Source organism: Haemorhous mexicanus, chromosome 16, assembly GCF_027477595.1.
Source record: "Haemorhous mexicanus isolate bHaeMex1 chromosome 16, bHaeMex1.pri, whole genome shotgun sequence".
NCBI lineage: Eukaryota > Metazoa > Chordata > Aves > Passeriformes > Fringillidae > Haemorhous > Haemorhous mexicanus.
Genome location: NC_082356.1, coordinates 17,283,567 through 17,299,703, shown reverse-complemented (window position 1 = coordinate 17,299,703; position 16,137 = coordinate 17,283,567). Strand labels below are relative to the sequence as shown.

The following is a 16,137-nucleotide window of genomic DNA, read 5'->3' as shown; positions in this document are numbered from 1 at the left end:
CTGAATGCCCCTGGGACACCCCCAGACCCAATCCAGGATCCCCCAAATCCCCTCTAGGATCCCCCAGATCCTCCTGGGTGCCCCCAGACCCACTCCAGGACCCCCCAGATTCCCCCTAAACCCCCCCCCAAAGCCCCCCGGGACCCCCACCCACCGATGGGCATGAAGGGGGGGGTGTTGAGGCTGGGGGCCGAGACCCCCGATGGCGTTGACGGCGAAGACCCTCATCTCGTAGAGCACGCCCTCGATCATGCGCGTGGACTCGAAGGTGAGCGCCGGCAGCACCTCGAAGTTGAGCTTCATCCAGCGGTGGGAGCCCTTCTTCTTCCTCTCCACCAGGTAACCTGCACAGGTGAGACAGGTGAGGGACAGGTGAGGGACAGGTGAGACACAGGAGCCCTAAATCCCCTTCATCCAGCGGTGGGAGCCCTTCTTCTTCCTCTCCACCAGGTAACCTGCACAGGTGAGACAGGTGAGGGACAGGTGAGGGACAGGTGAGACACAGGAGCCCTAAATCCCCTTCATCCAGCGGTGGGAGCCCTTCTTCTTCCTCTCCACCAGGTAACCTGCACAGGTGGGGACAGGTGAGACACAGGTGAGACAGGTGAGGGACAGGTGAGGGACAGGTGAGGGACAGGTGAGACAGGTGAGGAACAGAAACTGAGCTTCATCCAGCGGTGGGAGCCCTTCTTCTTCCTCTCCACCAGGTAACCTGCACAGGTGAGACAGGTGAGACAGGTGAGGGACAGGTGAGACAGGTGAGGGACAGGTGAGGGACAGAAACTGAGCTTCATCCAGCGGTGGGAGCCCTTCTTCTTCCTCTCCACCAGGTAACCTGCACAGGTGAGACAGGTGAGGGACAGGTGAGACAGGTGAGGGACAGGAACTGAGCTTCATCCCGTGGTGGGAGCCCTTCTTCTTCCTCTCCACCAGGTAACCTGCACAGGTGAGACAGGTGAGGGACAGGTGAGGGACACAAAACTGAGCTTCATCCAGCGGTGGGAGCCCTTCTTCTTCCTCTCCACCAGGTAACCTGCACAGGTGAGACACAGGTGAGACACAGGTCAGACACAGGTCAGACACAGGTGAGGGACAGGTGAGACAGGTGAGGGACAGGTGAGAGACAGGTGAGACAGGTGAGAGACAGAAACTGAGCTTCATCCAGCGGTGGGAGCCCTTCTTCTTCCTCTCCACCAGGTAACCTGCACAGGTGGGGACAGGTGAGGCACAGGTGAGGGACAGGTAGGGGACAGGTGAGGGACAGAAACTGAGCTTCATCCCGTGGTGGGAGCCCTTCTTCTTCCTCTCCACCAGGTAACCTGCACAGGTGAGACAGGTGACACACAGGTGAGACAGGTGAGGGACAGGTGAGGGACAGGTGAGGAACAGGTGAGACACAGGTGAGGGACAGGTAGGGGACAGGTGAGGGACAGAAACTGAGCTTCATCCAGCAGTGGGAGCCCTTCTTCTTCCTCTCCACCAGGTAACCTGCACAGGTGGGGACAGGTGAGACACCAGTGAGACAGGTGAGGGACAGGTGAGGGACAGGTGAGGGACAGGTGAGGGACAGGTGAGGGACAGGTGAGGGACAGGTGAGACAGGTGAGGGACAGAAACTGAGCTTCATCCAGCAGTGGGAGCCCTTCTTCTTCCTCTCCACCAGGTAACCTGCACAGGTGAGACAGGTGAGACACAGGTGAGGGACAGGTAGGGGACAGGTGAGGGACAGAAACTGAGCTTCATCCAGTGGTGGGAGCCCTTCTTCTTCCTCTCCCCCAGGTAACCTGCACAGGTAGGGACAGGTGACACAGGTGAGGGACAGGTGAGACAGGTGACACACAGGTGAGACAGGTGAGGACAGATGAGGAACAAGGGGACAGGTGAGGTACAGGTGTGGGGACAGATGAGGGACAGGTGTGACAGGACACACAGAAGCCACACAGGTGTGGGGATGAGGAGGGGCCACCCAGGTGCCAGGTGTGGGTCTCACCTGTGACCGGCTGCCCCCCGTCGAACTTGGGCGGCTCCCAGACGAGCACGGCCCAGTCCTCGCCCACCTGGGTGACGCGAACGGCCTCGGGCGGGTCGGGGACATCTGCGGGGACAGCGCACACCTGCGTCACCAGGTGGCCTCCCGTGTGCCCAGGTGTGCCCCCAGGTGTGCCTGGGTGTGCCCAGCTGTGCCCCCAGGTGTGCCTGGGTGTGCCCAGGTGTGCCCCCAGGTGTCCCCAGGTGGCCTCCCATGTGCTCAGGTGTGTCCAGGTGTGCCCCCAGGTGTGCCCAGGTGTGCCCATATGCTCCCCCAGTTGTCCCCAGGTGTATCCCCAGGTGTGCCCAGGTGTGTCCCCAGGTGTAACCCCCGGTGTCCCCAGGTGTATCCAGGTGTATCCCCAGGTGTGTGCCCAGGTGTGCCCAGGTGAGTGCCATACCCACTATGTGGATGTTGATGGCGGCCGTGTCCCCCCTCCCCATTGTCCCCAGATGTTCCCAGGTGTCCCCATTGTCCCCAGGTGTGCCCAGGTGTATCCCCAGGTGTCCCCAGGTGTCCCCAGGTGTATCCCCAGGTGTGTGCCCAGGTGTGCCCAGGCGTGCCGTACCCACAACTCAGATGTTGATGGCGGCTGTGTCCCCACTCCCCATTGTCCCCAGCTGTCCCCAGGTGTGTCCCCAGCTGTCCCCAGGTGTGTGCCCAGCTGTCCCCAGGTGTGTGCCCAGGTGTATCCCAGGTGTGTGCCCAGGTGTATCCCCAGGTGTGTGCCCAGGTGTGCCCAGGTGTGCCGTACCCACGACGCGGATGTTGATGGCGGCTGTGTCCCCCCTCCTCATTGTCCCCAGCTGTCCCCAGGTGTATCCCCAGGTGTGTGCCCAGGTGTGCCCAGGTGTGTGCCCAGGTGTGCCCAGGTGTGTGCCCAGGTGTGCCCAGGTGCGCCATACCCATGACGCGGATGTTGATAGCGGCCGTGTCCCCCTTCCCCATTGTCCCCAGGTGTGCCCATGTGTGTGCCCAGGTGTGCCCAGGTGTGCCATACCCACGACGCGGATGTTGATGGCGGCCATGTCCTCGCCGGCCGGGTTGGTGACGCGGATCTCGTAGCGCCCCTCGTCGGCGCGCTCGGCGCTCTCGATGACGAAACTGCTCAGCTGCGTCCGGTCCTCCAGGCGGACACGCCCCTCGCGGGCCGAGAACTCCTGCAGGTGAGATGGACAGGTGAGACACGTGTGGGACAGGTGAGACAGGTGTGAGACACGTGAGGGACAGGTGAGACAGGTGAGACAGGTGAGGGACAGGTGAGGGACAGGACAGGTGTGACACAGGGAACTGCTCAGCTGCATCCGGTCCGCCAGGCAGACACACCCCTCGCGGGCCGAGAACTCCTGCACAGGTGAGACAGGTGAGACAGGTGAGGGACAGGTGTGGGACAGGACAGGTGAGGGACACAGGGAACTGCTCAGCTGCGTCTGGTCCTCCAGGTGGACACGCCCCTCGCGGGCTGAGAACTCCTGCAGGTGAGACAGGTGAGGACAGGTGAGGGACAGGTGAGGGACAGGTGAGATGGACAGGTGTGGGACAGGTGTGAGACAGGTGAGGGACAGGTGTGACACAGGGAACTGCTCAGCTGCGTCCGGTCCTCCAGGCGGACACGCCCCTCGCGGGCCGAGAACTCCTGCAGGTGAGACAGGTGAGACACGTGTGGGACAGGTGTGGGACAGGTGAGACAGGTGAGGGACAGGTGAGGGACAGGACAGGTGTGACACAGGGAACTGCTCATCTGCGTCCGGTCCTCCAGGCGGACACGCCCCTCGCGGGCCGAGAACTCCTGCAGGTGAGACAGGTGAGGGACAGGTGTGGGACAGGACAGGTGAGGGACAGGACAGGTGAGGGACACAGGGAACTGCTCAGCTGCCTCCGGTCCTCCAGGCGGACACGCCCCTCGCGGGCCGAGAACTCCTGCAGGTGAGACAGGTGAGACAGGTGTGGGACAGGTGAGACAGGTGAGGGACAGGTGAGACAGATGTGACACAGGGACAGGTGTGGGACACAGGGACAGGTGAGGGACAGGTGTGGGACACAGGGAACTGCTCAGCTGCCTCCGGTCCTCCAGGCGGACACGCCCCTCGCGGGCCGAGAACTCCTGCACAGGTGAGACAGGTGAGGGACAGGTGAGGGACAGGTGAGACAGGTGAGGGACATGAGGAACTGCTCAGCTCGTGCTTGTCCTCGAGCTGGACACGCCCCTCGCGGGCCGAGAACTCCTGCAGGGGAGACAGGTGAGACACGTGTGGGACAGGTGAGGCAGGTGACACAGGTGAGCTCACCTGCCCGTCCTTGCTCCAGGTGACGGTGGGCAGTGGCTCTCCCGAGATGGGCACAGTAACACACACAGGTGTGACACAGGTGACACAGTGACACACACAGGTGACACAGGTGTGACCCAGGTGGTCTCACCTGCCCGTCCTTGCTCCAGGTGACGGTGGGCAGTGGCTCTCCCGAGATGGGCACAGTGACACACACAGGTGTGACACACAGGTGACACAGTGACACACACAGGTGACACAGTGACACACACAGGTGACACAGTGACACACACAGGTGACACAGGTGGTCTCACCTGTTCGTCCTTGCTCCAGGTGACGGTGGGCAGTGGCTCTCCCGAGATGGGCACAGTGACGCACACAGGTGTGACACATAGGTGTGACACACAGGTGTGACACACAGGTGACACAGGTGGTCTCACCTGTCCATCCTTGCTCCAGGTGACGGTGGGCAGCGGCTCTCCCGAGATGGGCACAGTGACACACACAGGTGTGACACAGGTGACACAGTGACACACACAGGTGTGACACACAGGTGGGACACAGTGACACACACAGGTGACAGGTGACCCAGGTGTGACACAGGTGACACAGTGACACACACAGGTGACACACAGGTGACACAGGTGGTCTCACCTGCCCGTCCTTGCTCCAGGTGACAGTGGGCAGTGGCTCTCCCGAGATGGGCACAGTGACACACACAGGTGTGACACACAGGTGACACAGTGACACACACAGGTGACAGGTGACACAGTGACACACACAGGTGACAGGTGACCCAAGTGTGACACAGGTGAGCTCACCTGTCCGTCCTTGCTCCAGGTGACGGTGGGCAGTGGCTCTCCCGAGATGGGCACAGTGACACACACAGGTGTGACACAGGTGTGACACAGTGACACACACAGGTGTGACACAGGTGTGACACAGTGACACACACAGGTGACACAGGTGACCCAGGTGGTCTCACCTGCCCGTCCTTGCTCCAGGTGACGGTGGGCAGTGGCTCTCCCGAGATGGGCACAGTGACACACACAGGTGTGACACACAGGTGACACAGTGACACACACAGGTGACACAGGTGACACAGGTGGTCTCACCTGCCCGTCCTTGCTCCAGGTGACGGTGGGCAGTGGCTCTCCCGAGATGGGCACAGTGACACACACAGGTGTGACACAGTGACACACACAGGTGACACAGAGGTGACACAGTGACACACACAGGTGACACAGGTGACACAGGTGTGACACAGGTGACCCCCAGGTGAGCTCACTGGCCCGTCCTTGCTCCAGGTGACGGTGGGCAGCGGCTCTCCCGAGATGGGCACAGTGACACACACAGGTGACACAGTGACACACACAGGTGTGACACAGGTGACACAGTGACACACACAGGTGACAGGTGACACAGTGACACACACAGGTGTGACACAGGTGACACAGTGACACACACAGGTGACAGGTGACACAGTGACACACACAGGTGTGACACACAGGTGTGACACAGGTGACACAGTGACACACACAGGTGACACAGGTGACACAGGTGGTCTCACCTGCCCGTCCTTGCTCCAGGTGACGGTGGGCAGTGGCTCTCCCGAGATGGGCACAGTGACACACACAGGTGACACAGGTGACACAGTGACACACACAGGTGACACAGGTGGTCTCACCTGCCCGTCCTTGCTCCAGGTGACAGTGGGCAGTGGCTCTCCCGAGATGGGCACAGTGACACACACAGGTGACACAGTGACACACACAGGTGACACAGAGGTGACCCAGGTGGTCTCACCTGTCCGTCCTTGCTCCAGGTGACGGTGGGCAGTGGCTCTCCCGAGATGGGCACAGTGACACACACAGGTGTGACACAGGTGACACAGTGACACACACAGGTGTGACACAGAGGTGACCCAGGTGGTCTCACCTGTCCGTCCTTGCTCCAGGTGACAGTGGGCAGTGGCTCTCCCGAGATGGGCACAGTGACACACACAGGTGTGACACACAGGTGTGACACAGTGACACACACAGGTGACCCAGGTGTGACCCAGGTGGTCTCACCTGCCCGTCCTTGCTCCAGGTGACAGTGGGCAGTGGCTCTCCCGAGATGGGCACGTCCAGGCGCAGTTTGTTTCCCGCCACCACCACCAAGGTGTTCTCCGAGTCCCGGCCCGAGCAGTCCAGGTGGATCTTGGGGGGCTCTGGGGGGGGGGGGACAGGTGTGCCCAGGTGTCCCCTCCCCCCCACGGGTGTCCCATCCCACCCCAGGTGTCCCCATAGATGTCCCCTGTCCTCCCCAGGTGTCCCCACAGGTGTGCCCAGGTGTCCCCTGTCCTCCCAGGTGTGCCCAGGTGTTCTCACAGGTGTCCCCCCAGGTGTGCCCAGGTGTCCCCTCCCCCCCACAGGTGTCCCATCCCACCCCAGGTGTCCTCACAGGTGTCCCCTGTCCTCCCCAGGTGTCCCCACAGGTGTGCCCAGGTGTCCCCTGTCCTCCCAGGTGTGCCCAGGTGTTCTCACAGGTGTCCCCCCAGGTGTGCCCAGGTGTCCCCTCCCCCCCACGGGTGTCCCATCCCACCCCAGGTGTCCCCACAGGTGTCCCCTGTCCTCCCCAGGTGTCCCCACAGGTGTGCCCAGGTGTCCTCTGTCCTCCCAGGTGTGCCCAGGTGTTCCCACAGGTGTCCCCCCAGGTGTGCCCAGGTGTCCCCTCCCCCCCACGGGTGTCCCTTCCCTCCCCAGGTGTCCCCCAGGTGTCTTCTGTCCTCCCCAGGTGTCCCCCCAGGTGTGCCCAGGTGTCCCCTCCCCCCCACAGGTGTCCCATCCCACCCCAGGTGTCCCCTGTCCTCCCCAGGTGTCCCCACAGGTGTGCCCAGGTGTCCTCTGTCCTCCCAGGTGTGCCCAGGTGTTCTCACAGGTGTCCCCCCAGGTGTGCCCAGGTGTCCCCTCCCCCCCACAGGTGTCCCATCCCACCCCAGGTGTCCCCATAGGTGTCCCCTATCATCCCCAGGTGTCCCCCAGGTGTCCCCCCAGGTGTCCCCAGGTGTCCTCTCACCTGTTCCAAGGTGTGCTCTGTCTCCTCATGTGTCCCCTCCCACCCCAGGTGTCCCCACAGGTGTCCCCACAGGTGTGCTCTGTCCCCCCCAGGTGTCCCCTGTCCTTATAGGTGTGCCCAGGTGTCCCTTCCCACCCCAGGTGTCCCCACAGGTGTCCTCCCAGGTGTCTCCACAGGTGTCCTCTGTCCCCCCAGGTGTCCCCCCAGGTGTCCCCTCAGGTGTGCCCTGTCCTCGTAGGTGTCCCCTCCCACCCCAGGTGTCCCTCAGGTGTGCCCAGGTGTCCCCTCCCACCCCAGGTGTCCCCACAGGTGTGCTCTGTCCCCCCCAGGTGTCCCCTGTCCTCATAGGTGTGCCCAGGTGTCCCCTCCCACCCCAGGTGTCCCTCAGGTGTGCCCAGGTGTCCCTCAGGTGTCCCTCAGGTGTGCCCAGGTGTCCCTCAGGTGTCCCCTCCCCCTCACCTTGTTTGGGGACGTACTCCACCTTGATCTCTGGGGGGGGGGGAGGGGAGAGAGGGCGGGGTCAGTGACGTCATAGACACCAAATGCACCCAGTGACGTCACAGAATCCCCAGTGACGTCATTGGTGGGGGGAATCCCCAGTGACGTCATGGTCCCAAAAGTCACCCCCAGACCCACGAGTGACCCCCAAATTCCCCCAAAACCCCCCCAAATCTCCCCAAATGCCCCCAAACCCCCCCAAAATTCCCCCCAAATTTCCCCAAACACCCCAAAATGCCCCCAAAGTTCCCAAATCCCCCCAAATTTCCCCAAATCCCCCCCAAAACCCCCCAAATTTCCCCAAAATCCCCCCAAAATTCTCCAAATTCCCCCAAAATCCCCCCAAAATTCTCCAAATTCCCCCAAATCCCCCAAAATCCCCCAAAATTTCACCAAATTTCCCCAAATCTCCCCAAATTTCCCCAATTTTCCCCAAATCCCCCCCAAATTTCCCCCCAAATCCCCCCAAATTTCCCCAAAATGCTCCCAAATGCCCCCCAAATCTCCCCAAATGTCCCCAAACCCCCCAAATTTGCCCCCAAATTCCCCCAAAATGCCCCCAAACCCCCCAAATCCCCCCCAAAATTTCCCAAAACACCCCAAAATTCCCCCCAAATTTCCCCAAACACCCCAAAATGCCCCCAAAGTTCCCAAATCCCCCCATATTTCCCCAAATCCCCCCCAAAACCCCCCAAATTTCCCCAAAATCCCCCCAAAATTCCCCAAATTCCCCCAAATCCCCCCAAATCCCCCAAAATTTCACCAAATTTCCCCAAATCTCCCCAAATTTCCCCAAAATTCCCCAAATTCCCCCCAAATCCCCCCCAAATTCCCCCAAATTTCCCCAAAATTCCCCCAAACCCCCCCAAATTTCCCCAAATTCCCCCAAATTCCCTCAAATTTCCCCCCAAATCCCCCCAATTTTCCCCCAAATTCCCCCAAACTCCCCCAAATCCCCCCAAAATTTCCCAAAACACCCCAAAATTCCCCCCCAAATTTCCCCAAACACCCCAAAATGCCCCCAAAGTTCCCAAATCCCCCCATATTTCCCCAAATCCCCCCAAATTCCCCCAAATTCCCCCCAATCCTCCCCAAATCACCCCAAAATGCCCCCAAACCCCCCAAATCCCCCCAGAATTTCCCAAAACACCCCAAAATTCCCCCCAAATTTCTCCAAACACCCCAAAATGCCCCCAAAGTTCTCAAATCCCCCCAAATTTCCCCAAATCCCCCCAAATCCCCCCAAATTCCCCCAAAGTTCCCAAATCGCCCCAAATTCCCCCAAATTCCCCCAAATCCCCCCAAATACCCCCAAATTTCCCCAAATCCCCCACAAATTTCCCCAAATTACCCCCCAAATTCCCCCCAAATGCCCCCAAACCCCCCAAAGTTTCCCAAACCCCCCCAAAATTCCCCCAAATTTCCCCAAACACCCCAAAATTGCCCCCAAAATGCCCCCAAACCCCCCAAATACCCCCAAAATTTCCCAAAACACCCCAAAATTCCCCCCAAATTTCCCCAAACACCCCAAAATGCCCCCAAAGTTCCCAAATCCCCCAAATTTTCCCAAATCCCCCCCAAAACCCCCCAAATCCCCCCAAATTTCCCAAAAATTACCCAAAACCCCCCCAATTTCCCCAAATCCTCCCCAAATTTCCCCAAATTTCCCCAAATTCCCCCAAATCCCCCCCAAATCCCCCCAAATATCTCCAAATTCCCCCAAATTTCCTCCAAATCCCCCCAAATTTCCCCAAATTCCCCCCCAAATCCCCCCCAAATTTCCCCAAAATCCCCCAAATTTCCCCAAATTCCCCCCAAATCCCCCCAAATTTCCCCAAATTTCCCCAAAATTCCCCAAATTCCCCCCAAATCCCCCCCAAATTTCCCCAAATCCCCCAAAGTTCCCCAAACCCCCCCAAATTCCCCCAAATTTCCCCCAAATCCCCCCAAAATGCCCCCAAATCCCCCCCAAATTTCCCCAAATCCCCCCCAAAACCCCCCAAATTTCCCCAAAATCCCCCCAAAATCCACCCCAAATCCCCCCCAAAACCCCCCAAATTTCCCCAAAATTCCCCCAAAATTCCCCAAATTCCCCCAAATCCCCCAAAATTTCAGCAAATTTCCCCAAATCTCCCCAAATTTCCCCAAAATTCCCCAAATTCCCCCCAAATCCCCCCCAAATTTCCCCAAATTTCCCCCAAATTTCCCCAAATCCCCCCAAAATCCCCCAAAATTTCATAAAATTTCCCCACAAATTTCCCCAAATTCCCCCCAAATTTCCTCCAAATCCCCCCAAATTTCCCCCCAAATCCCCCAAATTCCCCCCAAATTCCCCCAAAACCCCCCAAATTTCCCCAAATCCTCCCAAAATTTCCACAAATCCCCCCCAAATTTCCCCAAATTCCCCCCAAATCCCCCCAAATTCCCCCAAATTTCCCCAATTTTCCCCAAATCCCCCCAAATTCCCCCAAATTTCCCCCCAAATTTCCCCAAAATGCCCCCAAACCCCCCCAAATCCCCCCAAATCCCCCTCAAATCCCCCCAAATCTCCCCAAATTTCCCCAAATCCGCCCCAAATTTCCCCAAATTCCCCCGAATTCCCCCCAAATTCCCCCAAAACCCCCCCAAATTCCCCCAAAACCCCCCAAATTCCCCCCAAATTTCCTCCAAATCCCCCCAAATTTCCCCCAAATTCCCCCAAAACCCCCCAAATTCCCCCCAAAACCCCCCAAATTCCCCCCAAATCCCCCCAAATTTCCCCAAATTCCCCCCAAATCCCCCCAAAATCCCCCAAAATGCCCCCAAACTCCCCCAAATCCCCCCCAAATTTCCCCAAATTTCCCCCCAAATCTCCCCAGACACCCCCAAATTCCCCCAAAACCCCCCCAAATTCCCCCAAAACCCCCCCAAATTTCCCCAAAATACCCCCAAATTACCCCAAAATCCCCCCAAATTTCCCCAAATCCCCCCAAAATCCCCCAAAATTTCACCAAATTTCCCCAAAATTCCCAAAATTCCCCCAAATCCCCCCCAAATCCCCCCAAATTTCCCCAAATCCCCCCCAAATCCCCCCAAATTCCCCCCAAAATCCCCCAAAATGCCCCCAAACTCCCCCAAATCCCCCCAAATTTCCCCAAATTCCCCCCAAATTCCCCCCAAATCCCCCCAAACCCCCCCAAATCCCCCCCAAATCTCCCCAGACACCCCCAAAACGCCCCCAAAGTTCCCAAACTGCCCCAAACTGCCCCAAACCCCCCGAGGTGCCCCCGTGCCCACCGAGGAAGTTGAGCTTGGCCGACAGGGTGAGGGCGTAGCCGTCGGGCACGAAGGTGTAATCGCCCTCGTCCTCGGGGCGCACGTCGTCGATCACCAGCTTGTGGATCCTGGGGAGGGCCCAAAATCCCCCAAAATCCACCCCAAAAATCCAAAAATCCCAAAAAAAACCCCACTCGAGTATCTCAAAATTCAAAAAAATCCCACCCAAAAATCCCAAATTTGGAATTTTTGGGGTTCACGTCGTGGATCGGGAGCTTGTGGGCCCAAAATCCCCAAAATCCACCCCAAAAAATCCACCCCAAAATCCCCAAATCCCCAAAAAACCCCACTCAAATATCTCAAAATTCAAAAAAATCCCACCCAAAAATCCCAAATTTGGCTTTTTTGGGGTTCATGTCGTCGATCGGGAGCTTGTGGGTCCTGGGGAGGGCCCAAAATCCCCAAAATCCACCCCAAAAATCCCCAAATCCCAAAAAATCCACCCCAAAATCCCCAAATCCCAAAAAAACCCCACTCGAGTATCTCAAAATTCAAAAAAATCCCACCCAAAAATCCCAAATTTGGAATTTTTGAGGTTCACGTCGTCGATCGGGAGCTTGTGGGCCCAAAATCCCCAAAATCCACCCCAAAAAATCCACCCCAAAATCCCCAAATCCCAAAAAACCCCACTCAAGTATCTCAAAATTCAAAAAAACCCCACCCAAAAATCCCAAATTTGGCTTTTTTGGGGTTCACGTCGTTGATTGGGAGCTTGTGGGCCCAAAATCCCCCAAATCCACCCCAAAAATCCCCAAAATCCCAAAAAATCCACCCCAAAATCCCAAAAAATCCTCCCAAAAATCCCCAAATCCCAAAAAATCCACCCCAAAAATCCCAAAATCCCTCCCCAAAAACCACTCAGCTATCCCAAAATCCCCAAAAAAATCCACCCAAAAATCCCTAAATCCCCAAAAATCCACCCCAAAATCCCAAAGAATCCACCCCAAAATCCCAAAATCCCAAAAAACCCCACTCAAGTATCTCAAAATTCAAAAAAATCCCACCCAAAAATCCCAAATTTGGAATTTTTGGGGTTCATGTCGTCGATCAGGAGCTTGTGGATCCTGGGGAGGGCCCAAAATCCCCAAAATCCACCCCAAAAATCCCAAAATCCCAAAAAATCCACCCCAAAAAACCCAAATCCCGAAAAAACCCCACTCAAATATCTCAAAATTCAAAAAAATCCCACCCAAAAATCCCAAATTTGGAATTTTTGGGGTTCATGTCGTCGATCGGGAGCTTGTGGGTCCTGAGGAGGGCCCAAAATCCCCAAAATCCACCCCAAAAATCCCAAAATCCCAAAAAATCCACCCCAAAATCCCCAAATCCCCAAAAAAACCCAACCAAAAATCCCCAAAATTCCAAAAAAACCCCAAACAAAAATCCTCAAAATCTCAAAAAACCCCAACCAAAAAATCCCAAAATCCCAAAAATCCCAAAAAACCTCAACCAAAAATCCCAAAATTCCCTAAAAATCCCAAAAAACTCCAACCAAAAATCCCAAAAAACCTCAACCAAAAATCCCAAAATTCCAAAAATCCCAAAAAAACCCCAAAATTCCAAAAATCCCAAAAAACCCCAACCAGAAATCTCAAAATCCCAAAAAAACCCCAACCAAAAATCCCAAAATTCCAAAAATCCCAAAAAAATCCCACCCAAAAATCCCAAATTTGGAATTTTTAGGGTTCACGTCGTCGATCACCAGCTTGTGGATCCTGGGGAGGGCCCAAAATCCCCAAAATCCACCCCAAAAATCCCAAAATCCCAAAAAAACCCCACTCGAGTATCTCAAAATTCAAAAAAATCCCACCCAAAAATCCCAAGTTTGGAATTTTTGGGGTTCATGTCGTCGATCACCAGCTTGTGGATCCTGGGGAGGGCCCAAAATCCCCAAAATCCACCCCAGAAATCCCCAAATCCCAAAAAATCCACCCCAAAAACCCAAAAAATCCACCCCAAAATCCCCAAATCCCCAAAAAACCCCAACCAAAAATCCCAAAATCCCAAAATCCCTCCCCAAAAACCACTCAGATATCCCCAAAATCCCAAAAAAATCCACCCAAAAATCCCAAAATCCCAAAAAACCCCAACCAAAAATCCCAAAATATCAAAAATCCCAAAAAACTCCAACCAAAAATCCCAAAAATCCCAAAAAGCCTCAACCAAAAATCCCCAAAATCCCAAAAATCCCAAAAAACCCCAACCAAAAATCCCAAAATTCCAAAAATCCCTCCCAAAATCCCCAAAAATTCCACCAAAAAACCCCCAAATTTGGGATAATTTTGGGATTTTTGGGTTATTTTTGGGATATTTTGGGATTTTGGGGATTTTTGGGGGATTTTTGGGGATTTTTTGGGGTTATTTTTGGGATTTTTGAGGATTTTTTGGGGGGGATTTTTGTGGGGGTTTTTTTGGGATTTTCAGGAGATTTTTGGGAGATTTTTTGGGGATTTTGGGGGAGATTTTTGGGGATTTTTTGGGGGATTTTTGGAGGATTTGGGGGGATTTTTTGGTGTTTTTTGGAGGATTTTTGGGGGTTTTGAGGGGGATTTTTTGGGGGGATTTTTGGTGGTTTTTGGGGATTTTTTGGGGGATTTTTTGGTTTTTTGGGGGGATTTTTGGGGGTTTTTTTGGGGATTTTTAGAGTTTTTTGGGAGATTTTTTGAGGAGTTTTTTGGGCTTTTTGGGGGTATTTTTGGTTTTTTTTAGGGGGATTATTAGAGATTTTTGGGAGATTTTTTAGGGATTTTTGGGGAGATTTATTGGTGTTTTTTGGGGGGGTTTTTTGGGTTTTTTTGGGGTTTTGGGGGGATTTTTTGGGGGATTTTTTGGAGGATTTTGGGGATTTTTGGGGGGGATTTTTGGTGTTTTTTGGGGGATTTTTTGGGGATTTTTTGGGGTTTTCTTGGTATTTTTTTGGGAGATTTTTGGGGTTTTTTGGGGGGATATTTAGAGATTTTTTGGAGATTTTTTTGGGATTTTTTGTGGTTTTTTGGGGGATTTTTTTGGAGATTTTTTGGTGTTTTTTGGTGGATTTTGGGGGGATTTTTTGGGGATTTTTGGGGGGATTTTGGGGGTTTTTTTGGGGGTTTTTTGGGGATTTTTGGGGGTTTTTTTTGTTTGTTTTTCTTGGGGTTTTGGAGGTTTCTGGGATTTTTTAGGGGATATTTTGGGGATTTTTGGTGGTTTTTTGGGGGGATTTTTGGGGGGATTTTTTGGGGGATTTTTGGGGGGGATTTTTGGGGGGATTTTTAGGGGTATTTTTGGTGTTTTTTGGGATTTTGGGGGGTTTTTTTGGTATTTTTTGGGGAGATTTTTGGGGTTTTTTGGGGGGGATATTTAGAGATTTTTTGGGGATTTTTTGTGGTTTTTTGGGGGATTTTTTGGAGATTTTTTGGTGGTTTTTGGTGGATTTTTGGGGGATTTTTTGGGGATTTCTGGGGGGATTTTTTGGGGGATTTGGGGGATTTTTGGGGGGGGATTTTTGGTGTTTTTTGGGGATTTTTTTGCGGATTTTTTTTGGTTTTTTGGGGGGATTTTGGGGTTTTTTGGGGATTTTTTGGGTTTTTTGGGGGTATTTTTGGTTTTTTTGGGGGGGATGATTAGAGATTTTTGGGAGATTTTTTAGGGATTTTTGGGGGGATTTTTTGGAGATTTTTTGGTGTTTTTTGGTGGATTTTTGGGGGATTTTTTGGGGATTTTTTTGGGATTTTTGGGGGGGATTTTTTGGGGGATTTTGGGGATTTTTGGGGTTTTTTTTTGTTTGTTTTTCTAGGGGTTTTGGAGGTTTCTGGGATTTTTTAGGGGATATTTTGGGGATTTTTGGTGGTTTTTTTGGGGGATTTTGGGGGATTTTTGGGGGGGATTTTTGGTGGTTTTTTGGGGGATTTTGGGGGATTTTTTGGAGATTTTGGGGAGGATTTTTTGGAGATTTTTTGGAGATTTTTTGGGGATTTTTGGGGGATTTTCACGTTTTTTGGGGTTTTTTTTGTTTGTTTGTTTTTCTTGGGGTGTTGGAGGTTTCTGGGATTTTTTAGGGGATATTTTGGGGATTTTTGGTGGTTTTTTTGGGGGATTTGGGGGGATTTTTGGGGGGATTTTTTGGGGGATTTTTTTAGGATTTTTGGGGGATTTTTGGTGGTTTTTTGGGGATTTTTTGGGGGATTTTTTGGGTTTTTTTGGTATTTTTTGGGGAGATTTTTGGGGTTTTTTGGGGGGATGATTAGAGATTTTTGGGAGATTTTTTAGGGATTTTTGGGGAGATTTTTTGGAGATTTTGTGGTGTTTTTTGGTGGATTTTTTGGGGGATTTTTTGGGGATTTTTTTTGGGATTTTTGGGGGGTATTTTTGGTGTTTTTTGGGATTTTGGGGGGTTTTTTTGGTATTTTTTGGGGAGATTTTTGGGGGTTTTTGGGGGGGATATTTAGAGATTTTTTGGGGATTTTTTGTGGTTTTTTGGGGGATTTTTTGGAGATTTTTTGGTGGTTTTTGGTGGATTTTTGGGGGATTTTTTGGGGATTTCTGGGGGGATTTTTTGGGTGATTTTGGGGATTTTTGGGGGGGGATTTTTGGTGTTTTTTGGGGATTTTTTTGGGGATTTTTTTTTGGTTTTTTGGGGGGATTTTGGGGTTTTTTGGGGATTTTTTGGGTTTTTTGGGGGTATTTTTGGTTTTTTTTGGAGGGATGATTAGAGATTTTTGGGAGATTTTTTAGGGATTTTTGGGGAGATTTTTTGGAGATTTTTTGGTGTTTTTTGGTGGATTTTGGGGGGATTTTTTGGGGATTTTTTTGGGATTTTTGGGGGGATTTTTTGGGGGATTTTGGGGATTTTTGGGGTTTTTTTTTTTTTGTTTGTTTTTCTTGGGGTGTTGGAGGTTTCTGGGATTTTTTAGGGGATATTTTGGGGATTTTTGGTGTTTTTTTGGGGGATTTTGGGGGATTTTTGGGGGGATTTTTTGGGGGATTTTGG

At 53.5% G+C, this 16,137-nt stretch overlaps 1 protein-coding gene across 1 annotated transcript in view; it reads right to left on the bottom strand.

Moving 5' to 3' along the window:
* LOC132334934 (myosin-binding protein C, fast-type-like) overlaps positions 1-16,137 on the bottom strand; it is a 64,678-nt gene that overhangs the window by 26,616 nt on the left and 21,925 nt on the right. The window contains 7 exon segments of the mRNA XM_059861059.1: positions 155-200; positions 202-344; positions 1,990-2,094; positions 3,029-3,188; positions 6,368-6,507; positions 7,815-7,844; positions 11,130-11,236. Of these exon segments, the coding sequence (XP_059717042.1) occupies positions 155-200; positions 202-344; positions 1,990-2,094; positions 3,029-3,188; positions 6,368-6,507; positions 7,815-7,844; positions 11,130-11,236 (731 nt within the window).